This window comes from Zeugodacus cucurbitae, chromosome 4 (assembly GCF_028554725.1).
Source record: "Zeugodacus cucurbitae isolate PBARC_wt_2022May chromosome 4, idZeuCucr1.2, whole genome shotgun sequence".
Taxonomy (NCBI): Eukaryota; Metazoa; Arthropoda; class Insecta; order Diptera; family Tephritidae; genus Zeugodacus; species Zeugodacus cucurbitae.
This window is the reverse complement of record NC_071669.1, coordinates 45181980-45194057: the sequence shown is the minus strand read 5'-3', so window position 1 is coordinate 45194057 and position 12078 is coordinate 45181980. Positions and strand designations below refer to the sequence as shown.

Sequence of the window (12078 nt, the reverse complement as noted above, 5' to 3'; positions counted from 1 at the left end):
CGCGAATATAGAAATTGGGTCTCATTTTTTAATCCGCGAATAAGGATCTTTTACTGTATTCATCAGCAGCATCTATGGTTAAATGCTATGTAAATCGGCGAGCTCCCAATATAATATAACTCTAATTTCTGTCAAGGCCAATGTAGATATCAAAAAATATTTGAAACGATATGCTTTTCGAATGTGGGAGAGGTTTCTACTGCTTGGTGATTTCCGAGAAATTTTGCCTAACAATTTTTAATATGTATTAAATTTTTAAATAATTAGTGACTCCCTTCATTTTATGAAACAGTTAACTAGAATATCCCTTTCAGACCTAGGGACCTAATAATTTCGCATTAGACATTGGAATACAATTTTTTAGTAAATATATGCCAAAATTAACCTGAAAAACGCTTCCAAAATGTCCTTTTTTAAAAACAGGACATCGCACATTTGTGGTATCTAGGTAATAAGCTGTAAAATATCCCCTCAAAAATAATACAGGATCATTCATCAAATTTTTTATTTAACTCAAAAATTTTCAAATACTTCACTATTTTATAAAAATCATTTTAACTTTAATTGTTTGAATAAAAGAAAAGAAAGTTAGGTTACTAAGAAATAGAAAGCAATTGTATATACTTTAGTCAGTTACGTGTATGGTACTTTTCAAAACAGTCCTTATTTTTTGCCAGACAAAGGGTAATCTTACATTTTTGGCATCTTCCTCTTGATCGACTTCCGCAATTATTGCGGCAAACCCTCGGCGGATCCTAGGAAATTAACCCATCCCATAAACATGTTATAGTTTTCAATTACTGAAGGTATTTCAACGGGCAATCGGCGTTTCAGATTTATATTCCACCTCTCAACTACACCAACGGGGTCCTTTCCACATTTACTTGAAGCAACTATAACCGCTTTTGTATCCTTCCATTTCACAAGAGCTACGTTATTATTATTTATAAACTGGCATATATCACCTCGATTCATATCTTTATCCAGAGGGAATTTAACACATTTAGGTGTCCTGTTTGCCATTATTATACCTGTTGCAGAATAATCCATTTGGTAAAGCGATTCTACGAGTGGTATTGTAGTAAAAAACCTGTCGAAATATATTTGGCTGCCTTTCGGTAAGTGTTTTATTAGTCGCATAACTAACTATATGCGGTCCAAGACCGCAGTCCCTTCCTTTTCGAAGACTTCAAAATCTACTACAATGCCTGTAGAAGTTGCGCATACAAGATTATTTAATTCAATATAATAACAACTATCAGTACATTAATTTATCCGCTATTTATCGTTCAAATGTTTTTGTTTTTGAAGCTCTATTGAAAAACAGTGCTCACAATCACTGCTTGCAGGTTAACACATGAAAAATACATTTTTTTTGGTAGTTTACTGTTGTTAAAACCAGATCTCACAATTGTTATAGCTAGGTCTGAAAAGGATATAATTTAACGTATACCTTATCCACAGCAAAGCATGGCCCGGTCACTAGTCTTCTTCTTCTTAACTGGCGTAGAAACCGCTTACGCGGTTATAGCCGAGTCCACAACAGTGCGCCACGCATCTCTCCTTTTGGCGGTTTGGCGCCAATTGGTAATACCAAGTGAAGACAGGTCCTTCTCCACCTGGTCCTTCCACCGGAGTGGAGGTCTCCCTCTTCCTCGACTTCCACCAGCGGGTACTGCATCGAAAACTTTCAGAGCTGGGGCACTTTCATCCATTCGAACAACATGACCCAGCCAGCATAGCCGCTGTCTTTTTATTCGCTGGACTATGTCTATGTCGTCGAACAACACATACAGCTCATCATTCCATCTTCTGCGGTATTCGCCGTTGTCAATGTTTAAGGGACCGTAAATCTTCCGCAAAACCTTTCTCTCGAAAACTCCTAGTGCCGTCTCATCGGATGTTGACACCGTCCATGCTTCTGCACCATAAAGTAGGACGGGAATGATGAGGGACTTGTAGAGTTTAGTTTTTGTTCGTCGAGAGAGGACTTTACTTTTCAATTGCCTACTCAGTCCATAGTAGCACCTGTTGGCAAGAGTGATTCTGCGTTGGATTTCAAGGCTGACATTATTATCGGTGTTAATGTTGATTCCTAGGTATACGAAATTATCTACAACTTCAAAGTTATGACTGTCAACAGTGACGTGGGAGCCAAGACGCGAATGCGCTGACTGTTTGTTTGATGACAGGAGATATTTCGTCTTGTCCTCGTTCACCACCAGACCCATTCGCTTCGCTTCCTTATCCAGGCGGGAAAAAGCAGAACTAACGGCGCGGGTGTTGTTTCCAATGATATCGATATCGCCCGGTCACTAGTACTTATATATATTATATCCATTTTATTGGGAAAGATATAAACTTTTTACTATTAGTTAAGTCAGCTTAAGTTGAAAGTTTTTTTGCTTTTCTATATTATTATACTATAACAGTTTATAGTAATAAAAGCGGCGATTCACTTTCGATGATTTCAACCTTTGTGTTGTGGGAATTTTAGACGACATTAATGAACAACAACTAATTTTTAAAACATTTCCTCAATTGAAATATCCATTATTTAGTGCAACAATATGAGTGAACCACAAATTAATTGTCTAATTATTGTTATATGCTCATAAATAGCTATGTCGAATGCAGAATATATGGGTATGAGAGTATTCACTTAATTTTAAACAAAACTCGTTTTTCATTTCACTACATATTATATAACATATTGAAATTCAGATTGCAGATTATTAAACAAGCATTAGCGATCAACTTCAAACATACTATATACATACATCTTCATATAAAGGCACATAGGTATGCAGGCATTAGCACAAATTTGTGCACTTTATTATAATTTCTCTTTATTCTTGTTTAATGAACTAATTTATAGCTCTTAAAAGACATATTCTTCATCCATTTATCTATGCATACATACTCGTATAAAAGAATGCCTTTGGGTTCTTGATAAATGTGTATACCATTGAATGCATTTAATGGGTGCTTCAAAATGATCTATATCCTTCTAAATTCCTTAAACTCTGTTTAGTAACTTTATCTGCAATACTTTCATTTTAAATTATTAATAATAGTTAAGACACTGTTAATGAATTTAAAGAAATCCATTTGGATGTCCAAATTTAGTTTATATAGAGTCCAAGACCAAGTACAAGTTGGTCAAATTTAATAATCCTAAATGTCTTACATATAAATTATTTTAGATTAAAAGTTGGTTTATAGTTTTTTAATACAAAAGCAATCGATAGAATTAGTTAGGTCATCGGAAGTGTTTGTTATCCAAACGGAGACCTAATTGAACTATTTAGAGAATTTCAAAAATGTATATCAAAGAAGTCTGCCCAGAATATGCAGTAACATGCTTTGATTGCACTCAAGTATTTGAGAAAGCTACTAAAAGTTTGTACCATTTAAGTTAAACTTAACCCCACTGCACTTCTCAAGATATCAGCTACGCCATTGGGAACTATACAAGTATTCTATTCTAGTATTCTATTCTGAGGGTCAAAGAAATGAAATTAATGTCTTTAAGAGTAATTTTCTCTCTCACACAAAATATACAAACTATATAGCATATGTACATACATATATGTACCCATGTAGATATAGTTATACACACATAAATGTTTATTTAATATTCTAATGAGAGTTTTTTTTTGTATTGATTTCAAATATAAATTATTTTTCCTGTTTGACTAAACTCGTTTTAAATTTCACACTGTCAAATTCCCATTAGTCTTCCCAATTGCAAACTTCTTTGGCTACTTTTTCTTTTCTTTCATACTTGTTTGTTAATTAATATTGCTTTCATTTTACTAACCGCACCCATAAATAAAGAAACTGCATTTCACTGTCACGTAGAAAAGTATTTAAAATAGCATACAGGGTGAACCTTTTAAGTGAGTGAGAAAAATTCAACAAAAAATTTTGCAATTTCCAAAATAATATGTAAATTTGTGCATTTTAATAAAAGTAATAAAAGTAATTAATTGTAATTATTAAAAAATTTAAATGTAATTAAAAAAAGAAAAGGGGGCTCTTTATCCAAAAAGAGATAGTATCAAGTTCATCACGAAATAGGGACTTTTGCAAAATTTTGCATCGATAGTAAAATTTTACGTTTTTTTAATTATTTGGAAATGTTTAAAATTTTTAATCAGGTGGCAACTCTTCTCCGAATTTCAAAAATTAGTATAAATTTGATTTTACTTTGATTCCAAATATATGTAGATTCTTTGTTTCAATTTTTTTTATACCCTCGCAGAGAGTATTATAGTTTTGTTCACATAACGGTAGATATAGGGTTATATATACCAAAGTGATCAGGGCGACGAGGCGTGTCAAAATCCGAATATCTGTCTGTCCGTCCGTCCGCCTATGCAAGCTGTAACTTGAGTAAAAATTAAGATATCTTAAAGAAACTTGGGACACGTGTTCCTTGACACCATAGGAAGGTTATGTTGAAAATGACTTAAAGTCCGTTAACTCTCTAACGAAAAACGTCAGAAACACTGAATTTTACAGAAGAAATAGCAGAAAGAAGCTGCACTCAGATTTTTTTACAAAATGGAAAATGGGCGGGGCGTCGCGCACTTATGGGTCAAAACCCATATCTCGGGAACTACCCGACCGCTTTCAATTCGGTATATAACACTATCTTGACACCCTTCAAGGCCCGAGATATCGAACATGGTGAACTCAGCGCCTGAGGGTAATTTTTCACCGAAAATATAGGTAAATCCCTCAGATATTTTAATGTAATTCATTCCCTTTGAATTTTTTTCTTATAACAGTTTGTCTCTGTACCAAAATGGTTAAACTCGGGTTATAACTTCACCCAGATCCAGAGTGAAATCGCTTCAGGAATTACCTTAGTCCCCATATACTATTTATGATGATTTTCGTTATTCTATTGAACTTTATGCCGAATTTATGGTAAATTTGGGTGTTATCTTAATAAAATTTCTTCAATAAATTGCGAGAGTATAAAATGTTCGGTGACACCCGAACTTAGACCTTCCTTACTTGTTCATTATAATTTTTTTTTAAGTCTTTTTAAACGGTCGTATTTTAATTAACCTCAGCTTCATTAGGCCCACCCTGTATATTATGAAAAAGGAATTGGCATCACACGCTCACTCATACATTTTACTTCCTCTTACTATATACTAATAACCACAAAACCCGTTTATTATTATTGTTCGATATCGGTTTAAGCTAAAATCTATTGTTTTCTTTGTAGTATATTTACTATACTGTGATAAGTAATACAGAAAAAAGAAACAATTCTTTTTTGATATTTTTATTATAATACACACATTTAAAGACTTTTTTTCGAATTCTCTAACGCCCACAATGAGTGTCATGATCGGATTTTAATTTTATTTAATGATTTTTCGGTATGCTCGGAATGTTTAAAAACAAAAAAAAGGACTCTATATGGGTATCAACCTGAAGAGTTACAGTTGACAATATTTTTGCTTTCACATATTTTAAAATTTGAATTCAATGATGTTGATAAAAAAAAAAACAAAATTATCAAAATGAGTATATTAGATAAGGTTGCCACAAACATTTTTATTTAATGTTATTTTATATATTATAGCATGGGCAAAAATATTGGTCTGAGATTTTCGGACATCGGAGTTGCTATCACCTACTTTAATATTAACATTCAGTGAAATTGGTCAAATATTTACCCAGGGAAGCTTCATTTTTACGGATCTCCGCATACTTACCAAATTTTCCACTAATCTACGCTTTTCCAACGAGCGCTTACATTTTTGCGATGTATGATTCATATTGTGTGAAAGACTAAAGTCCACCGTCAACGAACTGATTGGACCTTATCAGTGTGGCTTTAGACCTGGAAAATCGGCAATGGACCAGATATTCACCATGCGCCAAATCTTGGAAAAGACCCGAGAGAGAAGAATCGATACTCACCATCTTTTCATCGATTTTAAAGTTGCCTTCGATAGCACGAAAAGGAGCTGCCTTTATGCCGCGATGTCTGAATTTGGTATCCCCGCAAAACTAATACGGCTATGTAAACTGACGTTGAGCAACACCAAAAGCTCCGTCAGAATCGGGAAGGACCTCTCCGAGCCGTTCGATACCAAACGAGGCTTCAGACAGGGTGACTCACTATCGTGCGACTTCTTCAATCTATTACTGGAGAAAATAATACGAGCTGCAGAGCTAAATAGAGAAGATACAATCTTCTACAAGAGTGTACAGCTGCTGGCGTATGCCGATGATATTGATATCATCGGAAGCAACAACCGCGCCGTTTGTTCTGCTTGTTCCAGACTAGATAAAAAAGCGAATCGTATGGGGCTGGTGGTGAATGAGGACAAGACGAAATATCTCCTGTGATCAAACAAACAGTCAGCGCACTCGCGTCTTGGCTCCCACGTCACTGTTGACAGTCATACCTTTGAAGTAGTAGATAGTTTCGTCTACTTGGGAACCAGCGTTAACAATACCAACAATGTCAGCCTTGAAATCCAACGCAGAATCACTCTTACCAACAGGTGTTACTTTGGACTGAGTAGGCAATTGAACAGTAAAGTCCTTTCTCGACGAACCAAAATCAAGCTCTACAAGTCGCTTATCATTCCCGTCCTGCTCTACGCTGCAGAAGCTTGGACGACGTCAACATCAGATGAGACGACACTAGAAGTTTTCGAGAGAAAGGTTTGCGTAAGATTTATGGTCTTCTGAACATTGGCAACGGCGAATACCGCAGCCGATGGAACGATGAGCTGTACGATTTATGCGACGACATTGACATAGTTCAGCGAATAAAAAGACAGCGGCTACGCTGGCTAGGTCATGTTGTACGAATGGATGAAAACACTCCAGCTCTGAAAGTGTTCGATGCAGTACCCGCTGGAGGAAGCCGCGGAAGAGGACGACTTCCACTCCAGTGGAAAGACCAAGTGCAAAGTGACCTGGCTTCACTTGGTGTTTCCAGTTGGCGCCAAAAAGCAAAAAGGAGGAACGAGTGGCGCGCTCTGGTGGATTCGGCTATAATCGCTTAAGCGGTTTCTACGCCAAATATATATATGTATATATGATTTAAAAACCAATTTCCTATTTGTTGCAGGAATTAATGATTATAGTATGAATGAAAGGCCACTGATAGTTCTGTGTATATTTACATATGTATGTGTGTAGTATTAGAAAGCGCTTACAATATTTATTAACTAAATAAATTTGCTAGATAAAAATAAAAATTACTAAAATTTCGTATACCAACGAGCCTTCGTTTAATTTGTCTACCCGTTGGCAAAGTGATTTGCCATTTCGGCAGCACACAATGATTTCTTGTGATTTTTAATGATTAAATACATTCTGTGTGCATGTGTGAATGCAGACTTTGTAAAATATAATTGATATATACATGTGTACAATATCAGTTTATTTGTAGACTCTGTAATGGCCACGATCCTCCTGATTCGGATGCGTGCGTATATACTCGAGCGAACGAAGTATGTAGTCCGGTATTGGTGGCGGTCGGGGCAAATGACGGCCGACAGCATGGAAACCCAACTCATCAGCAATGTAACGCACTTCGATTGGTATGCCCTCAGGTGAGGTGTAGCTAAATATGCCTATAGCTTCCAAAGCGCTGCCTGCAGCCTGTACTGCAATACCGTTACTCGTCGAGTAAGCATACCGATAGATGCCCAAATCGTCGGTTGGTGCCACATTATATAGCGTGATCACTGCATCGGGATCGCCAAGTTGAACAGCATGTGTCGATTTGATGACTGATGTGGCAATACACACGAGGGCCAATACTAAAAAGACACACTGTGATTCGTTAAGAACTATATAAGTAACAGTAAAAATATGCATATGTATGTATAGATTTGATAGTGCATTGAATAAATTAATTAAATTTTTATGAGTTTATTGATTTCCAAAGAAGTGAGTCTTTCTTTCATCTCTTCTTTGAGTGAAACCATTGACTTTGGGTATTCCTTTGATTTGCTAATGACCATAACAACCAAATAGTGAAAAAGTCTTTAATCGAATAGCATAGTGTAAGTATTGTAGAAGTATTTTTGGCTCAATATATGCTTGTTTAATTATTTTTATTAGAAGCTCTAGACTTGTTGCAAAATACTTTAATTATTTTTCAAATCAAATTGAGAAAGTGGGCTCTAAGAAAATTATATTCAGCGTACAAACAACAACTTTCGATGTGTGTGATGCAAAAACCAATTTTATACCTTTTGTTAAACTTTTTTCCCGATTTCAAGGTCCTAATTTTAGCATTTTTTGCCTATTTAAGTCAATTTTGTGTGAGATGTAATGCGATATCTTTTTCCAATATCTTTTAAATTTGAGTATACCACATCTCCCTAAATAAAAATATGCCCCGTTATGATGAACTAAAATCAAATGAATCATTTTTTACATCAGAAAAAATATGTATCAATAAAACTAATACTTGTCACATGTTAAATAAATATAGAAAGATACATGGCATATCTTCGAAAGTCTCATTAGAAACTGCAAAACTATTTATAATCGCTTATAAATTGTCGTGTCCATCTAGCACATCTGTATTTTTATTAATTAATGACTCCGATGAATTTATATTTATATTGAAGACATTTTTGTCTGCAGTTTTAAATTCAATTTTGTTTTTATTATACCTATTATGCTATGTAACTTTATCGCCCACGATATTTTGATAATATGCAAAAAATAGATATTCCCTTTTCATCAAGAAAAAGAGTTTTTAAAAAGTTAAAAGTTAAATTATATAGATTGTATAATTGAAATATTTAAAGAAATAGTGAAGAGGTTTTTTGGTCTCGGATCAAGTACTAATGAATAGCGCCATCTGTTGTTAATATTGAAATTGATTGGTTTATGACCATACTAAACCCAAAAAAGATCTTAATTTAGAAGTTTTCCGTAAACGATATAAAAATTTCAATTGAATATCATATAATTTCCGAAAAGTTATTGCGATTTTATTCCAGAGTTCTGTTAAATTCTATAATTCTATGCAAAATAATTTGAATTGAAATGACATAGATTGTAAAGTCTCCTATATGTTTGAAAATGTGTCCGATTTTCTAAGGCAAAATTATCTGTTTATTTATTATTTATACTCTCGCAACCTATTGCACAGAGTATATAGTTTTGTTCACGTAACGGATGTTTGTGTCACCAAGAAATATAAGAGTTAGATATGGGGTTATGTATATATAAATGATCAGGATGGCGAGTGGAGTTGAAATCCGGAAGTCTGTCCGTCCGTCTGTCCGTCCGTCCGTGCAAGCGATAATTTGAGTAAAAATTGAGATATCGTAATGAAACTTGGAACACATGTTCCTTGGGACCGTGAGAGGGTTGGGCAAAATCGGTCCACTGCCACGCCCACAAAATGGCGAAAACCAAAAACAAATAAAGTGTCATAACTAAGCCATAAATAAAGTTATAACAGTAAAATTTGGAATAAAGGATCGCACTAGGAACGGGCATATTTGGATGTAATTTTTTTGGGGAAGTGGGCGTGGCCGCGCCCCCCAATCGGTTATTTGTATATATCTCGCAAACCAGTGAAGCTATATAAACCAAACTTTCTGCAGTCGATTTTCTTACGTATCCCACCACAAACCATAAAAATAGTTGAAATAGGATAATAAACACGCCCACCTCCCATACAAAGGATATCTTGAAAATTACTAAAAGTGGGTTAACTCACTAACGAAAAACGTCAGAAACAGAATTTCACATAAGAAATGACAGATGGAAGCTGCTCTCAGATTTTTTTACAAAATGGAAAATGGGCGTGGCGCCGCCCACTTATGGGTCAAAAACCAAATCTCAGGAACTACTCGACCGATTTCAATGAAACTTGGTTTGTAATAGTTTCCTTAAATCCCAATAATATGTTGTGAAAATTGGCCAAATCGCTTCACAACCACGCCTACTTCCTATATACCAGATCTTTGAAGACGATCTGAATCGTTTACTTTACAGTATATAATGTAAGCACTAGTGAAGATATCGGTGCAGAACTTTGCACAAACACTGCGTTTATAGTGTGGCAGCCCCATTCTAAAAATCGCCAAAATCGGACCATAGGTTTTCAAGGCCCCATATATCGAAAATTTTATTTCTTTATTTATAACTGACCACTTCCTAAAAGTATAGCTAACATATAAAACCATAGACTACAGCATACTTTTAGCTGCAGAGATTTTAATTTTATTAATTACTTCAACAAATTTTAATTTTAGATTATTAAATTTTTTTTCTGAAATAATTTCGAATATTATTTTTCGAAAATATTTGAGAGTATATTGTAATTAAAAAATTTAAATCGATACTGAACACGCAAAAAATTAAAAAAAGGATATATATTATAATATTTATAAATATTTTTTTTTTAACGTTTCCATGAAACTATCAGCAGTCACCAATTATTTCATCAGTTAAACTTTTGAATTATATAATATCATTTGTTCATTTTTTTTTAAATTCACATATTTTGACGATTTTATAATTTATAAGATTTATTTTTTCACTTTTTTATATTAATTGTGTGAGTTTTGATAAAAATTTAAAAATATTTTTTCCAATTTTAATAACTAACTCAATGTTAATTATTTTATGTTTTTTAGTTAAATTTTTCATAAGGTTAATTTCTGTCACAATATTGTTTATACAACACATTTTAGTTATAAACATTTTGTTTTATTTTTGCTTTAATTGCTCAACTAATAATCCGACACTTACGGGTTCCGATTTTGTTCTATTTATCCGCCGCATGTTCGAACTGTTTTTGAGCAAAAGTTTTTTATATTTTTTTTTTAAATATATATTTTTTTTAAATTAGTATTATTTTTTTAATTTCCAGTTTCGTACTTTTCTCGTCGTTATATTTCGTTTAATTTATTTTTGGTTTGTGATTTTTAAACAATTTTCGCTTCTTTTGTGTATGTTTAGGGTTTGAAGTGATTTTCACAACTGCGGGCGAGCGCGTATAACTTAATGTTTTTTATATCGCATGATCCAACTCTTTCTTGAATTAATCGTCATCAATCTGGCCACTAGCTATTAGCCACCAAACATAGTTGATATATATATAATATGTGTATATACCTATGTATGTAGAAATACAAGCATCCAGTGTTTTGTCAAATGGGAGGCTGATTAGTTTAGTTGCTGGCTATATTTGTCGTTCCAACTTTATTATCGTTCGCACGCACACACACACACACTTACTTAAATATATCTATCTATTGTGCGAGGCAACAACAAAGTTAACAATAAAGTCTACACGTGCATACATATGTATATGTATATGTATACTGTGGAGTATCGTCTGCCTAGCAATGGTCTAATTTGTTTATAGTCATCTTCGAAAATTTCAGCAAAACTTTTTCGTTTGCTCGCCAGTCCTCCAACTGTTTCGATCTGTATTTTCGAAAAAATCTGGTTATTGGTAGTTTTTCTCTTTTTGCGAAATCAACATATTTTCATTTCAATATTATTTGTTGCTCAATTTGCGTTTTATACCCTAGCACATGTGTATGTATGTGTTTTTATGTGTTAATATACTAAATTAGAAGAAGTCGCAGTGGTCGCGCCAAGCTCTGTTTTAGGCAAGTGTTTATGAATTCCTTTATCAACAGCAACTATAATCTGCCAGTTTGCTAATCATTGTTTAAAAAAACATACATACATATATATCTACATACTGAAATTTATGTTAACTGAATACCGTTAAATATGACGAAATTTTGGCTGTGGCGAATTAGTTGTTGTCTGAAATATATATTTTTATGACCGCTCGTAGTTTACTCATGAATAATTCGCGCCAACTAAATTAATAGTGTTTGTTAATCGTCGTTTTCAGCTGTTCCTAGTGGAACCTGAATTATAACCGGACAATAGTTTTCGGACCACCTGGAGAGTTTGTTAAATTTGTGTTTATTATGTTTTCCACTGCAACACGAACTTTAGCTGCATGGAGATTTTAGATAAGTACTATCTTCGGTTGACTAGTTCGATTAAACATTTGATAATATAACCTATAAG

At 33.9% G+C, this 12078-nt stretch overlaps 1 protein-coding gene across 1 annotated transcript; it reads right to left on the bottom strand.

The window, feature by feature from the left end:
- Positions 1–7428: 7428 nt before the first annotated feature.
- LOC105221081 (pupal cuticle protein Edg-78E) lies at positions 7429–11021 on the bottom strand. The gene is made up of 2 exons (XM_011197746.3): positions 10774–11021; positions 7429–7824 (listed from the first exon to the last, which is right to left on the bottom strand). The coding sequence occupies exons 1-2, from the start codon at positions 10804–10806 to the stop codon at positions 7429–7431; spliced, it is 429 nt and encodes a 142-aa protein (XP_011196048.2). The 5' UTR covers positions 10807–11021.
- Positions 11022–12078: the final 1057 nt, after the last annotated feature.

Bases quoted from the DNA above. Each gene is read 5' to 3' on its own strand.
- LOC105221081 (XM_011197746.3), bottom strand. From the start codon at position 10,806: ATGCGGCGGATAAATAGAACAAAATCGGAACCC. The intron at 7,825-10,773 runs GTAAGTGTCGGA...AACGAATCACAG, and splicing joins ATAGAACAAAATCGGAACCC to TGTGTCTTTTTAGTATTGGC.